Raw genomic sequence first — 27,697 nt, forward strand, 5'->3', positions numbered from 1 at the left:
TTGGGGTTACATGAGTTGTAAAATGGCAGGAACTTATGTTGGTGAGGAATTTTAATTATTTAAATAAAATATTTTATAAAAATAATTTAACTATTTGTTGAAACAAAAATGGTTTGCTAAATTGGTCATCAGGTCATCACAATCTGAGTTACATTCTGGATGGTGAATACGGAAGGTCAGAGGAGTTTGATACTTTACACCAAATTTACACTCCTTCTAAATCACATCCATATGTTGTAAAAAGTGACACAACACATTGTCTTTTAGGAGTATGCCAGACTTTGGGCTTTTCAGTGTCTCAGCCCTGAACAAGCTTGCCATGTTTCAGACATATGCAGGTACAGAATAATATTCATTCTTATAGTAACAGGGAACTAGTAATTCCCTGAAAAGTCAAAATTTTCCTAAAATCTTGGCTTGTTGTTGATTAAAAGTGTGCCTGTCTTTTAGAGGTGACAGGAGTTTCTCCATCTGTTGGCAGTGTTTTGGGCGGCACATCATTGACCATTCAGGGACGCTACTTTGATGAGACTGATAGTAAAGCTGTGGTTTTAGTAGGAGGTAAACCTGATATGTCAGTGATAAATGTATATACAGTGTTCAAAACTACATTGAAAATCTGGGATTCAGTTTTTAACCTTACCTCGAAAATAATGTTTAGGATTTAAACAATGTAAAATAAAATATGCTTTATGATGTAAAATTCAAGATGCCTTTGAAACATTATTAAAACAAGATGAATTATCAGGCTTTTTACAAACTTGAGTCTATTCCAGCTTCTTTGCATGCAAAAGCAAATAGAGAACATACAAATACTACAAAAAATTCAAAAGTTTATTTTCTGTGTAATATTGAAACTTTCAGTCCAATTATGCTTATAATATATGTTTTATGAAAAACCAATAAAAGCATTTATTACAAATGATTACAAACATTTGATGTAACAATTCACAACTATTTCCTTTGTTATCTTTAGGTCACGAGTGTCAAATTCAGAGCTTATCAGATCAGAAAATAGTCTGCATGACTCCTGGTTATAAAATGACAAACATGACAGTGTTTCCAGGTAAGAACTTAAGATCTGATCTCTGTATGGTGACAGTACTGTAAAATATCTTTCTACAGTCCAATATCTCACTTCATATATGTAAAAACATTCACAATAAGTGTAACACTTAAAGTTTGTATTTATTAACATTAGTTAATGTTATAGCTAACATGAACTAACAATGAACAGCTTTCTACAGCCTTTATTAATCTTATTTAAAGTTCATTTCAATATTTACCAGTGACGGCTGGTGACCGCTCTTCCTAGGGGCGCAAATTCAAAATGTGTTCGGAGTGTCATGTGTCTTGCTTGTGTTTTCAAAATATGTGTTTGTTCCGCCATGTGAACCATGTGCATCACATGTTTTGTCAAATAAGTGCCTGCTGCACACGTGTCAAAACCGTTTATGATAAAAGAGACATTCACAAAATACACTCAAGACACTCCCTTAACAGTAAACTCTGATTGCACATGAGATTATGCGAGTATCTGGCAAACACGAGCGTCTTTTTTATCACAAACCCTTTAGACGCATCTGCAGCAGGCACTTATTTTGACAAGACACGTTATAATGACTAACCACACACATGACGGCTATATACATTGTGATGAACTTCGCATCGTGCGCCCTTGAAAAAAGAAGTCACCGACCACCACTGATATTTACTAATACATTTTTAAATCAAAAGTTGTTAATACTGTTAAGTTATTTCATCAGGGAACTTACATGAACTATTGTTTTGGCATTAACTAGAGATTTCTTTTTTACTAATGTTAACAAATACACTCTTATTGTAAAGTGTAACAGTTTATTTTGTCAAAATACCTTAGTCAACATGAATAATGAACAATTCTTCAACAGCACTTAATTAACTAATTTATGCGTATAAAACTATTTTATCTATTAACTATTTAAAATGCATGTTCCTATAAAGATTGTAAATATTAGTGTTAACGTCCTACTGTGTTTTTTAATGTGTTTAAGACAAGCCATGAAACTACCATAAATAACATGCTTGAGAAATACTATTTTTGTTGAATTATTTTAAACTGTTGTGTTTCCAGGCAGCAGAGGATTAAAAATGGAGATGTGGAATAACAGTTATCCCAGTAATCTAACAGACGTTTTGGCCTATAATGCCAGCAGGCCGGGTTATTCTGTACAGTGGGTGGATTCATTGTCCTATGTGTGGCCTGCTGAAATGAATAACTTTGTGGCTCGACTGAGTGGTTTCTTTGTTCCGACGGAAACAGACAACTACTATTTTATAATCAAAGGAAACTCTATAAACCAGCTGTTCTTCAGCCAGACAGGTCTTCCAAAAGATAAAGTAAGTGAATCACAGTAAAAACAAGGAAATATCTTATAATTTGCTTTGAAGTAATAAGTATTAGTCATTTTACCTTTAATATGTAATAGAATCATGATTAAATATACTGTAACATTTTAATTAAAAATCTTTTTTTTTCAGGTCAGGATTGCATATCAAAACACATCCAATTTCTATAATTTTGGCTTCCAGAAGTCAGAGGTCATGCGTTTAGAGAAGGGAAAACCGTAAGTGGTTTTTAAGCATTAAGATTATTGCAGATAATCTGCTAAAATTAAATTAAATGCAAAAAAAACCCTGAACGTATGTACTGCTGTTCTTGTGTTGTTCTAATTGCTATTATTGTTTACCTCATTTGTAAGTCGCTTTGGATAAAAAAGATCGCTAAATAACTAAATGCATATAGTTGCAGTATAAGTTTTTATTGCCTTCTACAAATAATATTATATGTAATAATCTCATCATTTATTATAAAATGCCCTGCTGTCTCCAATGTGCTGCAGGTACTACATTGAGGTTCTAGTGCAGAAGTATTATTATTATCAAGCTTCAGTTGACGTGGGCTTTTTTAAAGACATCAGTCATTTCACAGACCAGCAGACTAAAGAAGCCATCAATGAGAAACAGCAGATAAATGCAAACTATGATGTTTTTCCAGAGCAACAGGTGAGCTTACAGAAGATTTTTAGGTAAAGTTCCAAGATAAGATAAAATAAGTTGAAAGTGTTTGGAAACGTATAACTGGCATTGCACTTTCAATATCTATAACCAAAAGTTTTAGATATAAATGACTGTTACATTACGTCTTGTTTAATTATTTTATAGGTGGTTAGTTTTAAGGGGTGGGCACCAGTACGGGCGGTCCAAGAGGTGCAGACTATCAGAATCAACAGTGACTGCTTTTCAACAAACTTCTGTGACAACACATATTACTTCCTGGGATATGGAGACCTTAAAACAGGTACATTACTTTACCTCACTAAAGTATTAAAAATTTAGTTATTATTGTCATAATTTTGATGTAGTTACCAGTGATGTGGTCATCGAGTCCAGTCTCGAGACCGATTTCTGCTTTCTTGGGTCTTGACTCGGACTCGGCATAGACGGTCTCGTCCCCATCACTAGTAGCTACTGTACAATATTGACAATAATATACTATTTTACTCCAAATGTTTGCATTCACCATCTTCTAGTTTTGTTTGTTTGTAGTGTTGTTTATGATATTATTTCGAATATTGCAGGGCCGATTCCAGTCAGTGCATCAGCGTTGGAGTTACAGAACATTCTGAATGATTTGTGGACAATTGAACCAGACACTGTTACAGTCACAAAGGAGGAACTGAGCACTGAGTCACTTTACAATGTGACATTCAACTCAAACAGAGGTGAAATAAACAAACATCACAATGAAAAGAGACTTAGGCCTCATACACACAAAGTTGTCACTTCATGTACAGACATAGTTCAGTCATTTACTGTAATGACAACCGCAATCTACAACTGAATTAACTCCCGCATAATGCAGGTAGTGATAATCGCATTTAAAGAAACTCTGCGAGAAGGTTTTGGGGGACATTTGGGGATTCACTCCTGCATTTGTATGTGGTTGTGACTCTCGAAACTTTGAAGTGTGTACAGGGCCTAAGTGAGAATCAGTACCAGATCTATACACAAGTGACAAGAATTGTACTACACGATGTAACAGTATTTTTGGGATTCTTAAACATTACATTCTCATGACAAATATAACAAAAACTGTCCCAATTTCAGGGGACTTTGAGGATCTTCGCTATTGGAGCATGGGGCCAGATGTAAACATCACAGTTACTGAGCGAGTAAAAGGAAAGGCCAGTCTGGAGAGTTTCACACTGATGTGGGATGGAGTCCCATCTCCTCCACTGACTTTGAATGCATCTGAGACTGAGGTGTTTGTTTGATTGTCTAATTAAATATTAGTCCAAATGTGTCCAATCCTACTCCTGGAAAAATTTAGCTAACTGTCAAAAAAATTACCCCAAGCTGTCACTGTGGTGGTGGTACCATTTAAAAAAAGTGCAGCTTTGTCCCTATAAAGTTTATATTAGTGCCTCAAAGATACATATTGGTCAACCCATCCTCACCCCATGGCGTCAATATTTGACGACACTTGACCATTCGTCAATATGTTACGCGGAGGGTATACCTTTCGCGTCATTTTTTGACGAACTGGGGACTTCAATACTATTACGTCCGTTGCATTCTCTTCCTTTTTTCTTACCACTCTCGCGTCGGTTTAGGGCCAGATTTACATAATGACATCCCTACCCAAACCTAACTCTAACCCCAACGCCAGGTGACAACTGTTTAATTTCGCGTACACTGTTTAATTTTGCGTAATCTAACCCTAAACTGACGCAAAAATGGTAAGAAAATAGGAAAGAGAATGCAACGGACGTAATAGTATTGAATCTGTACCTAATGATAAATATTAGGACCTCTTTAATGGGTAGTGCCCCAGTGACAGTTTGGGTACATAATGTATTTTGCCCATTTTTTTCTAACAGTGTATGCATGACACCATTGTTAGGCAAAACATGTAATGCTCATTTCATGTCTTTTAACATTTATGTTTTGTGATTAAAGGTGCTGGCTGCACTAAATGTGATGGTCGCAGCTAAATGTCCATCACAGATTCCAACCACTGAAAACTCAAATGTGAAATTTTTCAGAGATTTTGAGGACGGCAGAGAAGTAAGTATTTTGTATTGATAACTCAATGAGTTCACTCATAATAATCATCAATTACTTCAGCCAAAGTATCAAAAGTACATAAATCTTTCTCTTATAGTGGTCAGGATACCTAGTCACGGATTCGGAAGCTTTCTGTGGCCGTTGGTCTCTAAGGAACCCAGAGTATATATTTCACTACAATGCCTATAAAGCATCCGGCGATGGAACATACAACCCAATTCCTCTACAGACGTACAATACTGTAAGCATCACCAAACATCTCAGTTTTCCTCAGTATGGAAATGAAGTTCCACAGGGTTGAAACTAAATCTTCTTTTATTAAAATGTGTAAAAACTTTTTATAGCTCTGCATGGCCTACAAAGGCAGTTTGATGAATACACTTGGAGTGTACTTCAGTTACCAGAACAGTGCAGATGTTTACCAGGAGAAAAATGTAAAAATCTCGGTGCAGTTTGACTCAACGGATGAGTATGTTGAATCCTCTAAACATAGTCATCTTATATCAATTAAATTACATATTTGTTTTCTGCTATTGAAAATACACTGAATCCACAATCAAAGTCATTTTTGTTATGAGCCTTAAGCAATGTTGTTTTGGTCAATCTCAGGTGGAATTACAAGTGTGTGGATATTCTGGATTCCCTTCAGCAAATATCTACAGGCTCTGACCACAGACTCTTCCAGCTGAGTTTGTATGGAGAGAGCGCTAACTCTGTTTACTACATAGATACTGTTCACATTGGACGAGCAGAGACCGCTTTAGATCCTAATGGTACTTAGAAATACTTTTGGCTTTATTTTAAGTGGCATTTTTAAAGAAATTACTGTAAACAAATGGTTTATACACAAACTGGATCAAATCTGTTTTAATTTCTATAACATTGTTTTTTACTTTCTCCATGTGTTTGTGTTCAGTTATATTGCAGAGAAGAAGGCCACCTGCTCTTGCCAGTTCAGGAAATTTCATTTCAAACTTTGCTGTACGCAAACAGACAAATGCTTCGCAAGTCAGCTATGAGATCACAGCATCACCATACAACTGTGGCTTTGGTATACCGTTGTTTGAAATTGGCTTTTTGCAGGTGAGATAATAAATCATTCAAAAATGTTGAAAGACTTTCTTTCAAAAAAACTTTCAATCAATGAACATATCAATATTAATATATATTTTTCGTCTGTATTTATCTCTTCTTTTAGTTTTATATTATCAGGAACTAAGCAGAAACAAAAAATAAACAAGCATTTTCTTCTGTTTTTAATGATTTTATTCATATCAAGTTATTTATTTTGCGACCACACACACACACACACACACACACACACACACACACACACACACACACACACATTCTGGTTTCCATGTTTTGTGGGTACATTCCATAGATGTAATGCATTTTATAGTGTACAAACTGTATATTATATTCCCAAACCCTAACCCCAACCATCACAGAAAACTTTCTTGTAACTTAGATTTTCAATCTGTTTGATTTATAAGCTTGTTTCCTAATGGGGACCTCAATATGTCCAGGTAATTTTAAATAACTACACCGCAGGTGTGCATCATGTAAGGTACAATTGAAGACGGGCTGTTCAACAATTGAAAAACAATGCACACCGTCGTTGCCGCATCACCACCTCGGGTGTGCCTTATTTTTCTAATCATTCAATGGCCCGTTGTCAATTACTCCTTACATGGTGCACACCTGCGGTGTAACGGCACTTCACTTCACGTTACCACATTGGGTGTGCATTATTCATTAGGTATATTATGGTAAAGATTATGGGCCCTATCTTGCACCCAGCGCAATTGACTTTGTCAGTGACGCATGTATCATTCGTATTTTGCACCGGCGCACAGCGGGTTTTTCCCTCCACAGACGCACGTCGGCAAACTAGGGAATGAACTTGCGCTCCCTGGGCGGTTCAGCACAAAAAAGGAGACGTGTTCCGGGGCAAACCATCCCTGATGCTATTTTGCAGTTTCAAAAAACAATTGCGCCACTGACCAGAAAAAAATAGTCTAAAGTCAGTGGCGCATTGCGCATTGTTTATTATGCTATTTTAAGGGCGCATGCTTGACCATAATGTATAGCGTGCACAACGCGCACACACTTTGCTTATATCTACACAGATGCAACAGTTATTTTTGCAAATCATAAATTGTTACAATAAAAAATACTAACACATGAGAGAAGGGAAATCATAGTGGTGAGCATTGTGGTGATAGTTTTTATTTATTGTGTGGCTGCGTAAAAAATTTTCATACAAATAATGATTAAAATATTTTCATATGTTTGTTGTGTGTCTGTATTACGTTTATTTTATGTAAATGATAATTAAAATGTTTTCATTAGAAACCTTAATGTATATGAACTTGATTTGTAAGTGTACTTTGGGGTTGGACTGCTTGCGTTTCTTGGCTTTCAGCGGTGAGGGTGGACGCAGCGATGTCCGCGTCAGGTCCTGTGTAGAGGCAGATCCACCTCCCGTTACACGACGTGCACGATTTATGCTGGCAAGCTTGGGATTCCCCCGTCTCCTGACATCATTGTAGTGCTTGGCGCAGCTGATGAGACAATTGTGGCTATTTCCTCTCACGCTTGTTTAACCGACGCTGATTTGGGCGGGTTTCTCCCATACCCATACAAAACAACTTCTCTGTCTTTGACTGCTCTTATAAGAACGTCGGTCTCCTCGGCTGTGAACCGCTCCTGGCGTGCGCCTGGTATATCCGTCATAATAATAGCAACCCGCCATGGAACTTGCGCACTTGCGTTTAAAGGGAATGTTGGATGACGTTCTGATTGGTTTATTTGACGTTACGCCCAAACCACACCTATGAATAATGAACCTACTTCAGACCAACCCCTTATTGATTTGCGCTTGCCGCAAGAGTTATTTCTCCCGCCGGGAAAATAGCAATAGCGCCCAAGATCCGCCCACAAAGTCACTTGCGCTTTGCGCTTCGCACTTGCGTTTCAGATCGTTAAAATAGGATCTAAAACTTAGTTGTTGTTTCAGGAACAGCTAAATATGTGGCCCAGAAACATGCCTTGCTCAGCAAAATCAGAATGTGTGTTTATGTGTAGAGTGGATAACTGCATAACTGTCCCCAACATATACGTATTTCAACATACTGATTTTGTGCACAAAATTCAGCATTCCCAGACTTCAATTTTTGTCCTATAGAAACTGCCAAACAGCACAGAGGATCTACTAATTCAACGTCAAGAGAATGCCACAGTCACAATTACCCGTCTTCACAAAGCCAGCCCCCCTCTTACTGGAACCTTTGACGTTGCGATCTTTGGACGACACATTAAGGGTAAGCATGCCGGATATACGTTTTACGGTATTACCTAAACTAACATAAGTCCATGTACTTGCACTACAGATTGTTAATACTGTTGCTTTGATGTTTTGTTCCTGGAATGAAATAGCAGTAAACTGAATTTTCTTCTCTGCATAAACCATGATTTAACATATTTTATATGTGGTGTTTGTACCTCAGGTCTGCCCGTAGACATCAGTGCTGCGGACCTTAAGTTCGCTCTACAGGGGATTCCAGAGCTCGGTCAGCTGGAAGTGCAGAAATATGGAAGTTGTACGGGATACAACTGGGACATCCAGTGGATCACTGTCCCTGGCAATCAACCACTGTTAGAGGCAAGACACAATAAATACATAAACACCAAAGCAGAATGACAAATTTCAATTACAATACCTGTAAAGATACTCTCTCATGAGAATAAGCAAATAATAATTCTAGTAATCCCACATCTACATCTTCTAGATTTTGCATCAAAATAAATCTTATGCGTTTTCCTAGATTCCACCTTGCAATCCACAAGTTATGTATTAAAATATTCATAATCTGAGTTGTGCTTTCCACATTCATTTTATAATCTTTAATTAATGATATGTAAACCAGATTAATTCTTCTGCTGTTATCGGCGTGAACCCTTCTGTGACAACTAGAGAGGTTGAGCGAGGAGGACTCTTCAAACAGAGAATTATGGGAGACTATCTGCGCATCCCAACAAATAAACCACAGGTACATTTCTCACACATTACAGATTCTTACATTTTTTAACATTTTGCCCTGTGACGTTGAGGTTAGGGGTGGGTATTCATTATATTTTTTTATGATAAAATGTAATCTCATGAGATCAGGCTGACTGGCCCTGTACAAGAGCACCTATGATCTGATTCACAATTTTACATTTTCTTTGGTGTGTAAGTGTGTATTAGTACATGTTAACGATATGCAAATGGTACAAACCCCAAAGTAAACGATGATGCGAGTTATCGCTTCCAACGTAAATCTCTTTGCTTGGACTACAACAAACACACGGATTGTATGCAACAGTTTACTTCCTGGGATTGGTGATGTTGATAATACCGACATTATCATAATTCCTCCCGCTTCGGACTCACAGCATGTAAGTTAACTTCTGTTAGCAACCAAATCTTTCAAACATGGTAAGGAGTGTCCGATTTCCAGCTGACGTCAGAGGTATTCAGGCCAATCACATCGTACAGATTAGCTGCAGGCCAATCAGGGACACAGAGCTTTTCAGATCGATGAGTTTTGTACAAAATCAATGCGTTTAAGGGAAACCAGTATATCTGGAGTTACAAAAATGTACAGTAAAATAATGTGTTTTTTAACCATAAACCTCACAAACACATTGTATTATACAAAATACACAAAATAACATTGTTTTTAGCAATGAAATAGGTGCACTTTAAGAAACAGTACATCCAAAATTTAAGTTCAGGCATTATTTACTCACTTTTATGTTGTTCCAAGATCTCATGACTACAGTATCTTTCTTCTGTACGAGACAAAAATGTTTAGCATAATGGGCTGATCTTTATCTTATAATAAAAGCAGTTGGGTACCAGTTGGCTATTCAGTGAAGTCAAATGACACTGCAACTTTGTATAAAGAAAAAACTAAAGTAATTTGACAATAATTCCTGACAGCCTTGATCAACATTTACTTTCATAATGTGTTAAATATATAGTAGCAGATGAAATGTTTTATGATAACAAAAACTTGCAATTGTCATGTGTTTTTAAAAACATGAGGGTAGGGAAATACCAGAACGTTCACTTACTGTAAGTGATACTGCATGTGTGTATGAGGAAAATACCAAAGTGGTTATTTACTGTAAATCTTACCTTGGAAATCTTTCTGGACAGCCTTGGTCATCTTTTGGCAGATTTAATCTTCTCCTATTAACAATGTGTGTTCCTTAACAGCATAGTCATGCTGTTTTTTTTTTTTTTAAAAAAAACACATGAGGGTGGAGAAATACCAGAATGTTCACAGGTAGACAGCAGGGACAAATGATGGTAAAATTACAAAAATAAGATGCAACTATACCTATAATCGTGAATCTTTCATGTTAAGATCAAAGGAAAAACATTTGAAAACATATATACCTTTGAAAGTGTTTACATACAGTTATGTGTATGTTTATGTCCTTTTTGTCCATAAGGTGGAGGTTTTCATCAATGGCATCCCATCATGGTGTTCTGGTAACTGTAGTTTCAACTGGAGTGAATCTAAGACCCCAACAGTGACAGGAATTTCTCCTACTGAAGGTGCAGTTAATATTAAAAAAGCACATACAATATAAGCTTTAATCTCTTTCTGGTTTGACAGTGTTTCATGTTGACTTGCATTTTTAGGTTCCAGTGGCTTATCAACTGTTCTTAATATAACTGGATCTGGATTTGATGGTGGCAACGTCACTGTAAAGACTGGTGGTGTGAAATGCTCTGTCCAAGAGGTCACCAGTAAGTAAAGATGTAACAAGATGCATTCTAAAGGGTCCTTTTAGTCTATGCATGAATATGGTAGTGTAGTAGATTAGGACTTTAACAGAAAATGATTTTTAGTCATTTTATGCACTATTTAATAAGAAATCTGACCATGTAATTGTGTCATTTGTTTGTGTTACAGACAGCTATATAATCTGCAGAGTTGGCCCAGCAAGTGCTGGTATGCAACCAGTATCTCTGAGTTTCTCTGCCCTGGGCAATGCCCGATACCAGAACAACATCAGTTTTAACTTTACACACCTGTTAGGAGTGACCTCCATAAACCCCACCACAGGAAGTGAAGCAGGTACAACAATAATAATCTTAGCAAGTCTTAGTGTAAAATTTCTTTCAGATACACATTAATTGCATATTGTTGTTTTTTATTTCACATAAAGCTTTTGTACCAAAATGGTTGTTTGGCTTCACAGGAGGGGCGATTCTGACTGTGTTTGGTTATGGATTCAGTATTAATACATCAGTCACCATTGGCACGCAGTCATGTAATGTTACTGAAGCAGAATTTAGCCAGCTGAGATGCATAGTTCCTGCTGTAAGTTAAGGGTTGCTTTTACTTTAATATTTTTACTTTTATTTTAATAATATTTTTACTTTAATCATTCATAGTGATTTTTTTTTTGAGAAACACATGTTTATGGGGCGATTATCAGATTTCTGTGGTCTTGTTTGTCACATATAAATTAGGGGTCAGCAGGTGTACAGACTGTTACAGTGACCATGGGAGAGATAACAGCATCTTTAACCAACTCCTTCACATACAACAACACTCTGATGGCCACCATCACTGCTGTCAGCCCACAAACTACAACAGTATTTGGTAAAGCTTTGTTTTATTATTACATGAAGTAATAAAGTTTGATGCTGATTAATAACTGTACTAGGTCATTTTGGCTGCTGTAATAGCTTCAGGATCTAGACTTTATACATTAAACATCTAGTGGTGACCTTAAAAACTGTTTATTAACAAAATAACCTTAAATGAAACATTTAAATGTATCAATATTACAGTAAATTGCAAAAATATGCACAGGAATTAGAAAAACTAAATAAAAATTTATTTTTTTTACCTAACCTCATTATCTTCATCTGTAAGTGGTAATTACAGTAATTGCTCTAAACTCTATTCATTTTCTACCATGTTTTTTTGTTGTAAAGGTCTCAGAGTTCTCACTATCTTGGGCAGAAATTTTGAGGTGCAGGTCAATGGCAGCTCTGTTCTGATTGGTGAGGCCGAATGTGAATTGATGCAGTGGACCAATGAAAACATTACCTGCATGTTACCCACACTCGGCCCAGCTGTATACGACATCCGTGTGAGAGTCGGGAACCAGGGCTACGCCTTAATCAGGTCTCATATCACTTATTGTAATGAATAACAGCAGGTTACTGTTAAATCTAAAGCATACAGTTGAGAGTGACTAAATGATTTTGTTTTTGCAGTGCTGGTGTTAGTAGCACCATAGAGTATGTCCTGAGAGTGACAGGCTTCTCTCCACCGCTGGGCTCCTTGTATGGAGGAACCACCATCACCATCACCGGCTCTGGGTTCAGCTCAGTCCCAACAGACAACAATGTGACTCTGGGAGACAAGAGAACACGACCAAAAACAATGTGTCAGTCATTTAAGCATTTACATTAGATTTAGGCATCTTTTTAGTCCAAAGCGACTTACAAAGATTAAACAATAAAAGTGACGTGTCATCGGGAGGCAATAGTACAAAAAGTGCTTATAACAAGATACAACTTTTCACTATTTCTAAACAATATCTGTTTGAAAGAAAAGAAAGACTTAGTTTAGATATTGAAATAATATGCTGTTTTCTCTTATGTAAAGTACTTTATGCATGTTAGCGACACCAAATGGAATTTCAAAAAGATTTCCTAATGGTCATACATTAAGGGGCAGTTTCAACAGGGATTAGACTAGTCCTAGACTAAAATAAATGTAAGAGCTCTGCAAACTGAAAACAACTTGCACTGACATATCTTAAAATACATCAGTGCCCTTTGTTTTGCCTTAAAATGCACACAAGTAATGTTTTTAATAAGGCATGTTTGTTAAAACTGGCTATATTTCCTTATTAATCTAAGGCCTGGTTCTTGTTTAAGGTAATCTATATCCGGGAAACCACCCCATAGACAAATATTATTTGTTAAGTCCATGTTGCTGTGTTGAAAGCATCATCAACCAACAAACACTCCAGAAAATTACACCCTTTAGACCAACAGCAGCCATGTTCAATACACACTTCAATACAAACATGATTAATGATTCAAACTTTATTGATTATGTATAAATATGAAAATGTATTTTCCCCAACACTATCTCATACTAATTAGCCACCCAATAAAAACCATTTGAATTGCTATAAATTTGTAGAGCCATATTCATACATTTTTGCAGGATTTGCTATTGCCCCTGTGATGTTGGGGTTGGGTTTCGTTATTGTATTTTTCATCACATTCTTACATTTTCATGGATGTTTTGAATCTGTAAAACGTACACTTTACACAGGAGATGCACAATGCCAAATAACAGATGCTTCAGAACATCATCTGACGTGTGTAACACAGCCTACAGAGAAAATATATACAGTGACAAACCAAGGTGTCCATCCCGGTAAGATCTATTTAATTTCACACACATCAGATTAATACATTGGTAGCAGTAACATAGTGAATGTCAAGATTTGTCTCATTAAAAATTGAGGAATGTTCTTTTAAAGTACTTAATGTCAATAAAGTAGTAAGATACAGTATGTGACCCTGTCTGTGAAATCCAGTCTTATAATCTGAGATTAGGTTTGATTTTATTTTCTGTTAAATCTTTAACATGCCTTTAGTAATAGCCTCAGTAATAAAGATGTAAATGTGATATTTTAACAGAATGGTCTTTATATCATCAAGTCACATATGTAATTTGTTTGCATATATTTGTAAACATTTGACTACATGCATGTATACAGTACTTTAAATCATACTATACTGTATGTGTGTTTAGTGTATGGTCAAGGTTACGCCTGGAGTCCCTCTGCACTTCTAGTCTCAGTGGGAGATACAGTAGTTTGGCGCTGGGAAGCTCCTGCTTTTGTTTCTGATGTGGGCTATGGGGTCTTCAGCATGTCCAGTCCCAGCAGTACTGATTTTGATGGCATTGTCTTCAACAGTGGAGACACCAAAACTCCCAGAGGTACAAAAACTACATCACCACTTATCTCCCAATCTTGTAACATCAATCATTATAATTATTTTTTATTTTTAACAATGGTCTATATATCAGTATAAAGTGCTACTGGTAATTGGTTCCACCAGGAAAATAATATTAATTTTGGTCAAAACCCTAAATTCTATTTACAGTAATAGTTTAATCAATATGCAACATAATTCAAACATATAAGGTAAAAACCTTAACGTGAATAAACAATTCTTCTTTACTTCTTGAGCAAAGTCTGCGTTGTTTCAATTAATTCTTAGCACTTCTGCAGTAGCAGTTTTGTTTTCACTATGAGAAAATTAAGCAACCAGCATCATGAAAAGATGCATTTAACCGTGACTATACAAAGGAACAATAATTATGGGAATCGGTTTCTGCTGTTTGTAAATGCTTGTGCACAATAGACAGACTGTGTAAAGTGACACAATAAATGTTATGGCAATGGCACAAAACAGACTCACTTTAATTTATCTGCTTTTGTTTAGGTGCACTCATGCAACAACCAATTCAGTGTGCCAAACTTAAAACTGTACAACTTCCTGAAATGCTCATAGCTTATTCGTTTTATAACCACACAACATATCAATTTCACAAGGCACTTTTTTTTATTGTTCAGACTTTTGCTTGTAAGGCAATGTAAAGGCTGACTTCACAACGTTTAATTGGTTTTAAAGTTTTAAAGTTCAGGTAAACAAAACTCAAGGTGTCTATTAGTGCCAGCATAATTATACACCAGCTTGCCAGTCATTGTATAGAATACAATGTGTGATGTGCTATACGAAACCTATAAAGCGACAATCATTGAATTTATAAAATACCATTTGCGGCAAATTGCTGCATTTCAGTAAAGGAAATAAAGAGGACAATAAGTGTTGGTGACCAAATGTCAGTTTGTTTGAAGAGGGCGGAAATCTAACGCTACTTTTCTTTGTGTTTGTGTTTTACCTTAAAGGTTTTTTTGGATATCGTTTCACATCTCCTGGAGTTTATTACTATAGCAGTGGTTACATTGACTCCAGTAACCAGAAGACGCTACAGGGCGTAGTCACCGTTAAGCCTTTGGAGGAGAAAACGGTTGAGCTTCAGGTGTCTGTAGCTGGAATACAGGCCTCTGTGAATTTAGGTACAACAGTAACATTTAATGTTAAAGATGTAGTATGTACTTCTAATTTTAGTAGTGTCAACAAATATAATTGTTTTAACAAATAATTCCTAACAAAACAATAAATATTAATTTTACTTATCCACAGCTTCAGGGCAAGTAAACTCATCTGAGTCTGAGTGTGTGGCCACATCTGACTGTGTCCGAGATCAGCTGGAGACTTCTGATGGTCTGTACTTCAGTTTTACTTCCTGTGCCAGTCCCACTGTAGAAAAGATTACTCCTGACCACGGGACCACACATGACATCATCAACATCCTGGGATCTGGCTTCAGCAACACTTCCTGTGCAAATGAGGTGAGGTTCAGATGTTGATACTATCATTAAGCTAACCTAGATTTTTTTTTATCTAATCATCAGAGGTTTTTTAGGTATTATGTTTAATAAATCTCATTAAGTCTCATCACAAATGTTTGCTGCAAATATGATTAAAACTAAATTAACTTTTTTGGTTTTTATTTGGCAACCAAAGGTCAAAGTTGGAGGTCATCCGTGTCAAATCATCAACAGCACCTCCAATGAGATAAACTGCAGACTCAGTCCTGACAGTAGCACTCCAGTGGGCATCCCCCTACCCGTAACCGTCCGGGTCAACAACCTGGGTACAGCCATCATGACAATGCCAAAAGAGTACGACCGCAGATTTGTGGTTGTACCTGTGGTTGATTCTGTCTCTCCCTCTGTGGGCAGTACAACTGGCCACACACGTCTCTTCATCTCAGGTTCTGGTTTCTTGAACGCATCTGTTATGGTAGCAAATGCTCCATGTGACGTGGTTTTCATGAACTACTCTTATGTGGTGTGCGACACCTCGCCGTCTCAGGCCGGTAGGGGAAGTGTTGTGGTTTACGTTAACAGCATCTCTTCCTCCTGCAGTTCTGATTGCAAGTTTGTATATTCTGCATCTATTGCACCAGTTGTCTCCAGTGTGTCACCTAATTCTGTTACTGGAAACTCTACTACTGTTTTAATCACTGGCAGCGGCTTTGGGAACAACACAGCTGATCTGAGAGTTTCTGCAGATGATATTATACTACAAGTCACAGAGGTTACAGATAACAACATCACACTTTTAGTTGGTGCCCTGCCAGCTGGCACGCATTCTCTACAGGTAGTTGTCATGAGCAAAGGTCTCGCCACAGAAATCGTCACCCTGACCAGCACACCACAAGCCACCATCAAACCAACATCAGGAAGCATTGCTGGAGGAACTCCACTGTTGATTGAAGGAAATGGCTTTGTAGAAGGAAACACCACTGTGATGTTTGATGGTTACCTCCCCTGCTCGATTTTGGAAGTAAACCCAGACACGGTGAAATGTTTGACACCTCATCATCCAGAGGGACTGGTGCAGGTGCATATTTGGGTGTTTAATGTTCAGTACCCACGTCAACGTTTCAACTACTCCACTGAACAAACTCCAGATATCACCTCAGTGACTCCTGTAACAGGTAAGACTTATGTCCTACTGTTATAAATTATACTTTAATTATGCTCCTTAATGAGGACTACATCTGTAAACAATCAGACTTATGATGTTTACCAAGAGGAGACTATAAAACTTACCAAAAATCCCAAGCATAATGTAGAAAGCAGAATATTCATAATAATATCTCTTTATCACAGGTCCTGTGGGAACAGAGATCACTGTGTCTGGTTCAGGGTTTGGCACAGATGCAGCGCTCATCTCAGTGAAGATTGATGGTGTGAATTGTGATGTGACATCCATCACAGACACACAGTTGCAGTGCACTGTTGGGGAACACGCAGGAGGAACGTTTCCGGTTATGTTATACCATCAGGTTAAAGGTCATGCCTTGACACAGTCTGTCTTCAGCTATGAACTGCTGCTGACAGGTGTCACACCAAATAAAGGTAATCACTTTTTCTGCTACTGTATATATCGTATTTACAATGTAATGTATCACAATTTTCATCTACTGTAAATTCAGGATTTTAAACAGGAAGTATAAAGTTGAGTTTTCCCAAAAAATTAAATAATCTAAACAAATCAAAATAGGTGTATTCAGCCCTAATCATGTTAATAATTTTGTGAATTGTTGGGCCTACAGTAAATTACTTTAATTGGTAACATCTAAGAGGAAGAAATTTTAAGTTGAAAAAATGTTTAGGTGTCATCAATGAAGTAATTTTTAAGTTAATCCAACTTTTTACAGTAAAGGCAATTTTGACATTGCGACCTTTGTTCTGTATTACTTCAGGAAGCTATGCTGGAGGAGCTGTTGTTGAGATTCAAGGTTCTGGATTCGACCCAAACTCCACCAGAGTCCTCATCTGTAACAGAGAGTGTAACGTAAACGTGCAGATCTCCACATCTACCCAACTGTACTGTGAAGTCCCGTACAACAATGGTATGCATTACTTTCTCATTAAACACTGTTGCTTGTATGTGCCCTGAAATAAATTTGTACTATAGTTTTGTGAAAAGGTTTCCAGGGAAAACTAAAATCGATACATACCATACATGTTATGTTTATCTTGCAGGAAATGAAACAGATCGGGTCTGTGAGGTTGTAGTGATGAATGGAAATAACAGAGTCAATCTTACAATCGGCTACACATACAGATCCTCTTTAACCCCTGTTATCAGTGCTGTCACACCACGCAGAGGAGGAACAGCCGGAGGCACCAGACTCACCATTACTGGATCAGGCTTCAGGTGCAAACTCATCTAATTAACTTGTCATACAAGACAAGTTACTTCTATAAGAGATCTTTGATTTTATGTAAAGCAGTTACAGATCATTTTAAGTGTTTCTTAATTGCAAATACTTTTTAAGGCCCTTGTATTAGTGCTGGTTATATTTTTAAGGAGTTAATTCTAAACTTCTCATTTTTTCCTTGTCTCACCTGTAGTGCAAATGTCAGTGAAGTTACTGTGACTATTGCGGGATCTGTCTGCGATGTTGAGTCAGCCAATGGGACGCAGATTATCTGTGTGACTAATGCTCAACCCAAATCCCAAGAAACTAAAGTCCGAGTCCTGTTTGGAAACAGAGGAATCGCCAGAATGGTAACAGAATAATAACAGATGGTTGGCCCATCCTAAATAAAAAGGAACTACAACTAACCAAGAAGGTTTATGATACCTGAAGATCAGTCAAAATCTATTAAGCTTAATCTTGAAGTAACTAACTACATTTAAATATGAGAGATTCATAAGCCAATAATTTATATTTATATTAAAAGCAATCTTTCACACTATCAGCCAATAATTGAAAAACAGACGATAGTCATGGCCGATATATCCTGTCAATCAAAAGAGAACAGGAAAATGCAATGAATTTGAACTCTGTGTATAGAAAATCTAAAGAAACATTTGTAGTTTAATGTTCAGTATTAATGGTCATTATATGAATGAATAGCATTCAGAAAATATAATTTTCAAAATTTAGTAAATGCAAGTTAATATAACCAAAAAATTATCAGTATCGGCAGATATCAGTCTGAATAGTCGCATCTCTAGTTTCAACCATTGCTTGAGATGTTTCTTCTGTTTTTCAGGATCATGCTGATTTCTTCTACATTGATGTATGGTCATCTCGTTATACATGGGGTGGAGACTCACCTCCTGAGAAAGGCACATTTGCTGTAATCACACCTGGTCAAACCATCCTGTTGGACACCAGCACCCCTGTCCTAAAGATGCTCCTCATCCAAGGTATGTTCATTTACATAAATACAATCTTTATAAATCTATGGCATGAAAAGCTATATTTTACAGTCCAAATAAGAGTACAACATAACAAGAGGCACTAGATCACAAAGACAACCAACTGTGAAACATGACTACATTTCTAAAATATGATTGGAATTAATAGTTTGCACTGTAATAGAGTAAAATATAGGACTGTAGGATCCTGAAGTTTAAGTAACAACGTGTGTTTTAAGTATGAATTAGAAGACTTAACAGTTGCCCATTACTTTAGTCCTTGCCAAAAAGTTATTAAAGGCTATTAGGGGAAGTGGGTGAGACTTGGGTATTACCACACCCAAGTACTGTAATAATCTTAGGCTCTTTCGCCAATACATACTATTCACCAATATCCTTGTGAATGTTTTATCTCCTTTAAGGTGGACGGCTGATTTTTGATGAGGCAGATATTGAGCTACAGGCGGAGAACATTCTGATCACAGATGGTGGAGCTTTACAGATCGGGACAGAGCAGCAGCCCTTCCAGCATAAGGCCATCATTACACTGCATGGACACCTGAGATCTAAAGAACTTCCTGTCTATGGTGCCAAGACCCTGGCTGTCAGAGAGGGGGTGCTGGATCTGCATGGTATGCTGCTTGTTCAGTAGAATGCTTATGGTTTCATCTAAATATAATTGATATATAAGTATAAATATAAATATAAGTATTGTTCTTAGTATTTATTCTGTGTATGTCACCTACTGTCTGCTTTAATAATGACAGCATGTACCTGGGCTGGAATGAACTTAGGTTCTTCACAGATATAAAATTGTAAAGACCCATATAACAAAGTCAAAAAGGCCCTTTGGTTGACTTCAAAGCAGTGCTAAGTTTCCTTGATACAGAGTGTAAAATCTGGTTCTCCAGGAATCCCAGTACCTGTACCGTGGACTCGTCTTTCCCAGACTGCACAGAGTGGCTCCAGTACTCTCACACTAATGGATGCCGTCACCTGGAAGACTGGAGATGAAATTGTCATTGCTTCAACAGGGGACAGGTGCAGTATAAATGCACTCCTAAAGCTGGAGTAAAACTCTGTTTTAGGCTGATTTAACTGAAAACAAAACCACATATTTCTGTCCAATGATTACACATGACTTCTACTCATTAACATTAACTCAAACTATCAAGTTTGTTTCTTGGGCTGAAAAAACACTTCACTTTTGTTTTAGCTATAACTCATGCATTAAGGTTGGCAAGTTCCTCACAACACTGTACAGAGCCCCTCTCAATGAGAACTGTCACATTTTTAGATACATACTCATACCATTGTAATGTCTTGTGAAATCAATCCTTTGGTTATAACAGCGAAAAGTACCATTCCTTTGATTAAATTAATCAACAGACATAGCCAGAGAGAGAATGAGTTGAGAAGAATTGCCTCGATTTCGGCTGATGGCAGGACCCTCACACTGACCGAACCCCTGACCTACACTCATCTGGGTGTGTCTGTCACTTTGGCCAATGGAACTGTTTTTGAAGCAAGAGCAGAGGTGGGACTTCTTACCAGAAACATTGTTGTCCGTGGATCCAACAACCAGGAGTGGAATGATCTGATACCAGCTTGCCCTGCTGGATTTGACACAGGTCTGGCTGTTTGTTGTCTTGGACAGAAATAAGTAATTACTATTTGACAAGCTCACACAACATTAAATCTATTCATATATTCACATTTTCTTAAAGGGGAATTTGCAGTGCAGACATGTTTCCAGGGGAGATTTGGTGAGGAAGTAGGAAGTGATGAGTTTGGAGGTTGCATCATGTTCCACCCACCACAACCTGACCAGAACCTGGCAATTGGCAGAATTGAATATGTTGAGGTAACAGTGTGATGAAAGAGTGTAAAAATCCAAATTATTTAGGAACTGTAGGTGATTCAAATATAAACTAAAGTCTTTAGTATTTTGCATTTCATTCCATCAATGTATTATTTTTGTTATTGTCCACCTTTCTTTAGGTTTATCTTGCAGGACAGGGGTTCCGTCTGGGCCGCTACCCGATCCACTGGCATCTAATGGGTGATGTTCAAAATAAGTCGTTTGTGAGAGGCTGTGCCATACATCAATCTTACAACCGTGCTGTGACCATCCGCAACACCCACAACCTGCTGGTGGAGCGTAATGTCATTTACGATATTAAGGGTGCCGCATTCTTTATTGAAGATGGTATTGAGACTGGAAACATCTTGCAGTACAATTTGGCCGTATTTGTAAGACAGAGCACAAGTTTGCTAAATGATGACGTGACTCCAGCTGCATACTGGGTAACAAACCCAAACAACATCATCAGACATAATGCCGTGGTTGGTGGGACGCACTTTGGTTTTTGGTACCCCATGCCCTATCGTCCTGATGGTCCATCTTATGATGCCAACATCTGTCCAAATAGAGTTCCACTTGGAGAGTTCTTCAACAATACAGTGCATTCACAGGGTGGGTATGGATTATGGATCTTTCAGGAGTATTTCCCTGTGCAGAATGGAGACTGCTATTCCAGTACACCTGCACCAGCAGTCTTCCGCCGCCTGACCTCCTGGAACAATGAGAAAGGTGCTGAGTGGGTGATTGTTGGAGCTGTGCAGTTCAGTGAGTTCCTCATGGTCAATAATGAAAAAGCAGGAGTGGAGACCAAGAGGATCACATGGGACTATGTCAGTGGATGGGGGCTGGAAGGAGGTGCAGCTGTGGTCAACAGCACCATTGTGGGTCACGTGGATGAGCTGGGACTGGGAAATGATTACTGTTCCACACTTGGTGTTGTTCTGCCTCTGGATGATGGTATGAGTGTCATCAACACCAAGTTTGTGAACTTTAACCGGTCAACATGCACAGCTGTCGGGGTGGCAGAAATCATTGAAACCTGCACATCCCACTGTGGAGGCTGGAGCGCAAAATTTAGTGGGATCCGATTCTATCAGTCACCCAATAAGGCCAGGTTCAGATGGGAGCATGAGGTGGTGCTCGTAGACACTGATGGATCCCTGACAGGTACCGTTCTCTAGATATTATTTCAGACTGGGAGACACATATTTCAGGTCTAATACTACTACTAATAAGCCAGATGTGTTTATTGATGATTGAGATCTCTAAAATTTCTATTAGTTTGTGTTCCTCCAGAGAAATGGTTGGGGTTAGGAATTTAGAGACTTGGAATATGTGTCTTGTCTTTCTGTGTCTATCTTGGTCATTACGTCAATTTCACTTCACAGATTAAACTAGACAAGCTACTGAGTAACACTATCTTATTTTATTTTTTTAAGGCAAAGTTAACTCTAAGGTGGTGCCAATGAGTAACCTGCTCGACCCAAGTCACTGCTCTCAAGTAGCAGATTGGAGTGTTGGTGTTCCTGGAGCAGTTTGTGACAACACCATTAACTTCCATCGGCTGGTTTTCTACTATCCCTCACCAGGTTCACTTTGGTATAACAATGTAAATCTCACCAACTCCTTTGGTAGGTTGATATTCTACTTTTGGGATCATTGAGAAATAAAGATTTGTGTGCATTTGTTAGATGTCTTACTATACAATTCCCTCTGCCTTCATGTACAGTTTGTAATGATTTACACTAAATCTCCCTTTAGGGTCATGTGTGTTACCTTTCCTTTATACACTTGTGACACAATCATATGGCTGGATGGCATTGGTGCCTTCAAACCAAACCTACAACTGGTACTTTCAGTATGGATATCAAGTCACCAGCATCTCATATAGTGGAATGATCTACGGCTTTAGGGTAAAGTGTGTAACAACCGTTATAATTTGATGTGCATTCCAGTAACAAAATAAAAATGTTGTCATCATTTACTTATCATCATTTTGTTCCAGACCCATATGCTGTTTTTATTGTATAAAATATGTAAAAGTAAAATATTTAAGCAGCTAAAATATTTAAAAGTAAAACTAACCAAAATAATAAGTCTTCTAAAAAATGTATCAGTCTAATTCTGTACCTCTTTACCTCCCTGACAGCCAGAGGATTATATCATTATGAATCACAACTTTACTCAAACGCCTGACTGGTTCCACATTATAGATTACCGAAATGGTTCCTCCCAGCCACTGGACCCTGCTGTGAATGTAAATGGCGACTGGTACTTTAATGAGTCTTCAAACAGCCTATATTACATGGGTAAAACTACTCATCCTTAAAACATTTGCCAATATAATGTAAAATCATACAAAACAAAAGTTAACTCTATGCTGCAGGTCTACAGGAAATTAAACATTTGTTATATTTTGACTACAGTATCTGGAAGAGATCATGTAGCTAGCCGGAGGAGGAGGAACAGTGTGGACCGGTCGCTTAAAGACAGATATATATACTTGTATGTGTATCAGTGTTACTATCCAAAGTGCATTACACCAACAAGTGGACCTTCAATTACTCAAACTCCCCCAACAGAAAATTTCACCATTTTGCCCGGACAGGAATACTTCAAGTATGTTATACAAGTGCACTTGATCAGCACATTTTTTGAATAGTATATGTTATTAGACTTCATATGTTGTTTTTAAAATATATACAGCAGTGGATGTACTCCCTGGTCAAACACATCTTTCTGGAGATCAAGCCCTGAAAACAACTTTGCTGTACCACAAACAGGCTCTGATGTGGTCATTCCATTAGGTAAGCATCTCTACAAGTACTGTACAGCAACAGTAAAAAGGGCTATTTAAGTTAAATGCTTCAAACCTAAAATAGAAAATAAACTTTTCACAAGAAACATTTAAATTTTAAATTACACAGGCATTTATCCAATGAGAATTTTAAAGTCAATGTGTTTTTTTTAATTGCAAGTAAATAAATATAGGTGCATACAGTATACATACAGCGATGGTGAACCCTTGCATTTATTTTTATCACTAAATGGTGCCTCCCAGAAAAGCACCTGCATTCAGGAGTGGGTCTAGACAATTTTTCATGGGAGGGCAGGCTGGGGCACAGACTCAGAGAGGGTTGGCACATTTAAATACATGTAAACAGTAAACTAGTGTAACTAGACAAGGTAATAATACTTTATTATTCTGTGTGAAAAGGAATTCAAAATAAGTAACTTGAAACTGGATATGAAATAAATAACTGGACAGTAGAAGCACGGTCTGTGGTAAATGAAATGCAAGCAAGCATTTTTCCATCATACAGGTTAGGGTTGTCCTAGACTAAGGATTTACAAATTTAAATCAGAATTGTCAAACCTTTCTATAGTCGACTGATAGTCGAAGTGTGTGTGCATCGGTGGGAGGGGGCCAGGACCAGGTAGTAAACAAATGGTTAACTTTTATTTTATTTCACAAGCTGTCATGGTTCTGCCATCTTGTCCTTTGTTTAATCTTGTCTTGTGGCAGAATCATGACAGACCCATGTTTTATGTGGGTTCACGTGGTCTTAGTATTGATTTACTGGACCACGTGTTCCCAGTGTCTTGTCTCTTTTACCCCGCTCCCTTGTCATCCTCCTCATTATTGTTTAATTCCTGTCACCTGTTGCCCTCATTAGTTGTCCTCTATTTAAGATCCTTGTGTTTGTTGTCCTGTGCTTGTGGATTGTGTATCATTCCTGTGAGTACACTGTCTAGTTAAAGTCAAGTCAAGTCTAAGTCAAGTCAAGTCAAGTCAAGTCAAGTCTAAGTCAAGTTTATTGTATATTTAGTGTTCTGTCTAGTTTATTGTTTAGTGTTATAGTGTGTAGTCTTGTGTCTTGTCCAGTTTAGTGTTCACTCCTTCAGTCCTAAATTATCCTGTTTATATTGTTTTGCCCCCTCGTGGGTTTTGTTTTCTGTTTTATTCATTAAATATCCTGAGTTAACCCCTTGTTGTCTGCATTTGGGTTCATCCTACACATCCACATAACACAAGCAGTACACCGAAACAACTTTTTGATAAAGTGACTAAAATTGTCTTTCAAGTGATGAATGAAGACAAAACTGACAATGCATTTTTTTATATTTTTTAGTTAAAATGAAAGGCAATGTGTATAAACATTCGTTAAATGATTCCTCATAAAGTTTTAAAGCCACAATCCACAGAACATCACACAAAGATATAACAAACATTTTGATAACTAAACCTGAAAAATAACAAATGTGATCCTCTGGGAAACCCTGGCTACAATTCAGCAATTTTATTTAATTTTACAATTTAGCCCATCATGGCCAGAAAAAAAAAACGACAAATGACATAAACCTATAATTTGTGTTCCAACTTTTGCATGGTCCTAATGGCAGAAGAAGCATGTTAAGGCACCCAAAGTGCCTAAAACAATAGGGCCTGCTCCTTAATGCTTGTGCCCCATATAAGGACTACAAATACCACAATGTGAGTTAGCATGAATCAGACCTTAAAGGGACACTCCACTTTTTTTGAAAATATGGTAATTTTACAGAGTTAAACATTTGATTCTTATCGTTATGGAATCCATTGAGCTGATCTCCGGGTCTGCCTTTACGACTTTTAGCATAGCTTAGCACAATCAATTGAATCTGATTAGACCATTAGCATCATGCTCAAAAATAATAAAAAAAAGAGTTTTGATATATTTCCTATTTAAAACTTGACTCTTCTGTAGTTACATCGTGTACGAAGATCGATGGAAATGAAAAGTTGTGATTTTCTAGGCAGATATGGCTAGGAATTATACTCTCATTCTGGCCTAATAATCAAGGACTTTGCTGTCATAACATGGCTGCAGGAGGCGCAATGATATTACGCAGCATCCGAAAATAGTCCCCTTAGTATTTTTCAATAGCAGGGGACCATTTTGGGCACTAGCGCCAGACCCGGAGAACAGCTGAACGGACTCCAATACCGCAAGAATCAAATGTTCAACTCCAGGGGAGCCTGAAAATGTGCATATCCTTATATACTGAAACAACGGGGTGCCACAGGAATGACGTATTTTTGTAGGCCAATGCGGAAGTTAGGGAGGCACTGGTTCGCAAAAAAGCCCATTAATTTTCCCCATAGACTTTCAGATTGGGTCATTTTTACATAATTCAATTTTTTGCTTGTATTTTTTTGTGTTGTGTGGATTTGCAGAATGTTCCAGAGTTTGGTTTTGTTTTAAGGATTTGCAGTACGCTTCTCTATCTGGTTGTGTTGTACGGATATGCAGTGCATGTGTTGTGAGCTGAAGAAGCTGTCATCTTAATTTACTAGTGTTTTGCCTGTTTTCTTTCATGTTTTCAGGGAAGTGTGTGATCGTAGACATTGAAATTCCTTCCCTGAACAAGCTGACAATATTTGGAGTTCTGGAGATTCCAGACACAAATAATGGCACGGCAAACATCAGTGGTTCTCAATATAACAACGTTGTTTTGAATGCCACATACATCTCCATTCAGGTAGGAATATACAGTATAGACCAAATTGCATCCTACCATTTATTTCAACTGGACATTTTCAGAGTAATAAATTAACTTACTGAAACATTATACTTTAAACAAGTGACAAAATAAAAGTTCAGTAACAGTACATAAAATACTCTTAATAAATATTGAAGTTACATTCTCAAGTCTAAAATATCTAATCCAGTGTTTCTTTCTTGGTAATTAAATATAGTTTTAACGATTTTACATATTTTTACTGTAAATAAAGGGACTAATTTAACTTAATTTTGATAGTCCACTTAAGTAACTACATGTCTGCTGGGGGATCATCACAATTTGTATTGTATTAGCAGATCTTAAGCGGGCAATCTATCAATACTTTATTGACTGGTAGTTGGCAAGAAGTTATTTACAGTCAGTAAAATATCTAAAGTGGACTATTGAAATAAACTATTACCTTTTTTTCAGGGTGGCCATCTGGTTGCTGGATATCCTGATCAACCATTCAGAGGTGAACTACAGATCATACTGAGAGGAAACCATCTCACACCTGACTGGTTGTTGCCTGGAATAAACCAAGGGTCTAAAGTGCTGGGTAAGGGCGCTATTGAGATAACCCAGTTTTTCAGATATGCAATCACATTCAATTTAAGTAATGTCAAGGGTCTTCATAGAGAAATTGAAGAGAGTTGCAGTGGTGTACATGCTGATATTTATAGAAACTGCTGTTTTCCAGGTGTGTTTGGATCTCTTGATCTTTATGGCATGCCACACAATGTGTCTCACACTAAGCTGGCCAACACAGTCCAGGCTGGAAACAACACTCTCTCTCTGGAGGAAACTGTTGACTGGAAGGTCAGACGTTCATCAAACATGACAAAACAGCACTTAAGAGCCTAAGACAACAATAAAAGGATAAAGAATTTACTTAATTTAGTCACTGTCATGAACACATGAACATTTAAATAGTACCTTATAGTATAACATAAATCAATGTGCTCTCCATATACGGTTTACTTCAAATGTGTTTTCCTCTTTGTTCGCATAAAACAATGCAAGCTTTGTGTTGACATTTTTTTCCCTTTCAGGTTGGAGATCAGATTCTGCTGTCCACCACCAGTTATGACCCATGGCAGACAGAAATCCGGACCATAAGTGCAGTCTCAGATGATGGCCTCACACTGATCCTGGACCGGCCTGTATCATACACACACATCGGTTTGTACTGTGCACTGAAACTTTTTTAGCCCAGGACTAGGACTATGTCTTGGACAATTATTAAATCCACAATGGCCAATTGATAAGCTGCTGTTGCA

The 27,697-nt window shown here is 37.5% G+C and overlaps 1 protein-coding gene across 1 annotated transcript in view; it reads left to right on the top strand.

Moving 5' to 3' along the window:
• The first annotated feature begins 22 nt into the window (after positions 1 to 22).
• The window catches only part of LOC129454960 (fibrocystin-L-like), a 35,411-nt gene continuing 7,736 nt past the window's right edge, over positions 23 to 27,697 (top strand). The window contains exons 1-47 of the mRNA XM_073858731.1: positions 23 to 41; positions 133 to 175; positions 268 to 338; positions 451 to 561; positions 977 to 1,066; positions 2,114 to 2,379; positions 2,521 to 2,606; positions 2,883 to 3,045; positions 3,205 to 3,340; positions 3,621 to 3,764; positions 4,150 to 4,304; positions 5,002 to 5,109; positions 5,207 to 5,350; positions 5,454 to 5,578; positions 5,719 to 5,882; positions 6,026 to 6,192; positions 8,300 to 8,435; positions 8,622 to 8,776; positions 9,042 to 9,164; positions 10,618 to 10,723; positions 10,811 to 10,918; positions 11,085 to 11,249; positions 11,374 to 11,495; positions 11,648 to 11,780; positions 12,119 to 12,311; positions 12,404 to 12,576; positions 13,965 to 14,153; positions 15,130 to 15,300; positions 15,428 to 15,636; positions 15,812 to 16,790; positions 16,966 to 17,214; positions 17,562 to 17,711; positions 17,845 to 18,019; positions 18,217 to 18,373; positions 18,865 to 19,021; positions 19,435 to 19,644; positions 19,924 to 20,053; positions 20,459 to 20,643; positions 20,740 to 20,876; positions 21,014 to 22,043; positions 22,316 to 22,507; positions 22,638 to 22,789; positions 23,026 to 23,185; positions 26,242 to 26,396; positions 26,850 to 26,976; positions 27,118 to 27,236; positions 27,470 to 27,599. Of these exons, the coding sequence (XP_073714832.1) occupies positions 23 to 41; positions 133 to 175; positions 268 to 338; positions 451 to 561; positions 977 to 1,066; positions 2,114 to 2,379; positions 2,521 to 2,606; positions 2,883 to 3,045; positions 3,205 to 3,340; positions 3,621 to 3,764; positions 4,150 to 4,304; positions 5,002 to 5,109; positions 5,207 to 5,350; positions 5,454 to 5,578; positions 5,719 to 5,882; positions 6,026 to 6,192; positions 8,300 to 8,435; positions 8,622 to 8,776; positions 9,042 to 9,164; positions 10,618 to 10,723; positions 10,811 to 10,918; positions 11,085 to 11,249; positions 11,374 to 11,495; positions 11,648 to 11,780; positions 12,119 to 12,311; positions 12,404 to 12,576; positions 13,965 to 14,153; positions 15,130 to 15,300; positions 15,428 to 15,636; positions 15,812 to 16,790; positions 16,966 to 17,214; positions 17,562 to 17,711; positions 17,845 to 18,019; positions 18,217 to 18,373; positions 18,865 to 19,021; positions 19,435 to 19,644; positions 19,924 to 20,053; positions 20,459 to 20,643; positions 20,740 to 20,876; positions 21,014 to 22,043; positions 22,316 to 22,507; positions 22,638 to 22,789; positions 23,026 to 23,185; positions 26,242 to 26,396; positions 26,850 to 26,976; positions 27,118 to 27,236; positions 27,470 to 27,599 (8,569 nt within the window). The remainder of the gene's footprint in view (positions 42 to 132; positions 176 to 267; positions 339 to 450; positions 562 to 976; positions 1,067 to 2,113; positions 2,380 to 2,520; positions 2,607 to 2,882; positions 3,046 to 3,204; positions 3,341 to 3,620; positions 3,765 to 4,149; positions 4,305 to 5,001; positions 5,110 to 5,206; positions 5,351 to 5,453; positions 5,579 to 5,718; positions 5,883 to 6,025; positions 6,193 to 8,299; positions 8,436 to 8,621; positions 8,777 to 9,041; positions 9,165 to 10,617; positions 10,724 to 10,810; positions 10,919 to 11,084; positions 11,250 to 11,373; positions 11,496 to 11,647; positions 11,781 to 12,118; positions 12,312 to 12,403; positions 12,577 to 13,964; positions 14,154 to 15,129; positions 15,301 to 15,427; positions 15,637 to 15,811; positions 16,791 to 16,965; positions 17,215 to 17,561; positions 17,712 to 17,844; positions 18,020 to 18,216; positions 18,374 to 18,864; positions 19,022 to 19,434; positions 19,645 to 19,923; positions 20,054 to 20,458; positions 20,644 to 20,739; positions 20,877 to 21,013; positions 22,044 to 22,315; positions 22,508 to 22,637; positions 22,790 to 23,025; positions 23,186 to 26,241; positions 26,397 to 26,849; positions 26,977 to 27,117; positions 27,237 to 27,469; positions 27,600 to 27,697) is intronic.

This window comes from Misgurnus anguillicaudatus, chromosome 20 (assembly GCF_027580225.2).
Source record: "Misgurnus anguillicaudatus chromosome 20, ASM2758022v2, whole genome shotgun sequence".
In the NCBI taxonomy this organism is placed as follows: Eukaryota; Metazoa; Chordata; class Actinopteri; order Cypriniformes; family Cobitidae; genus Misgurnus; species Misgurnus anguillicaudatus.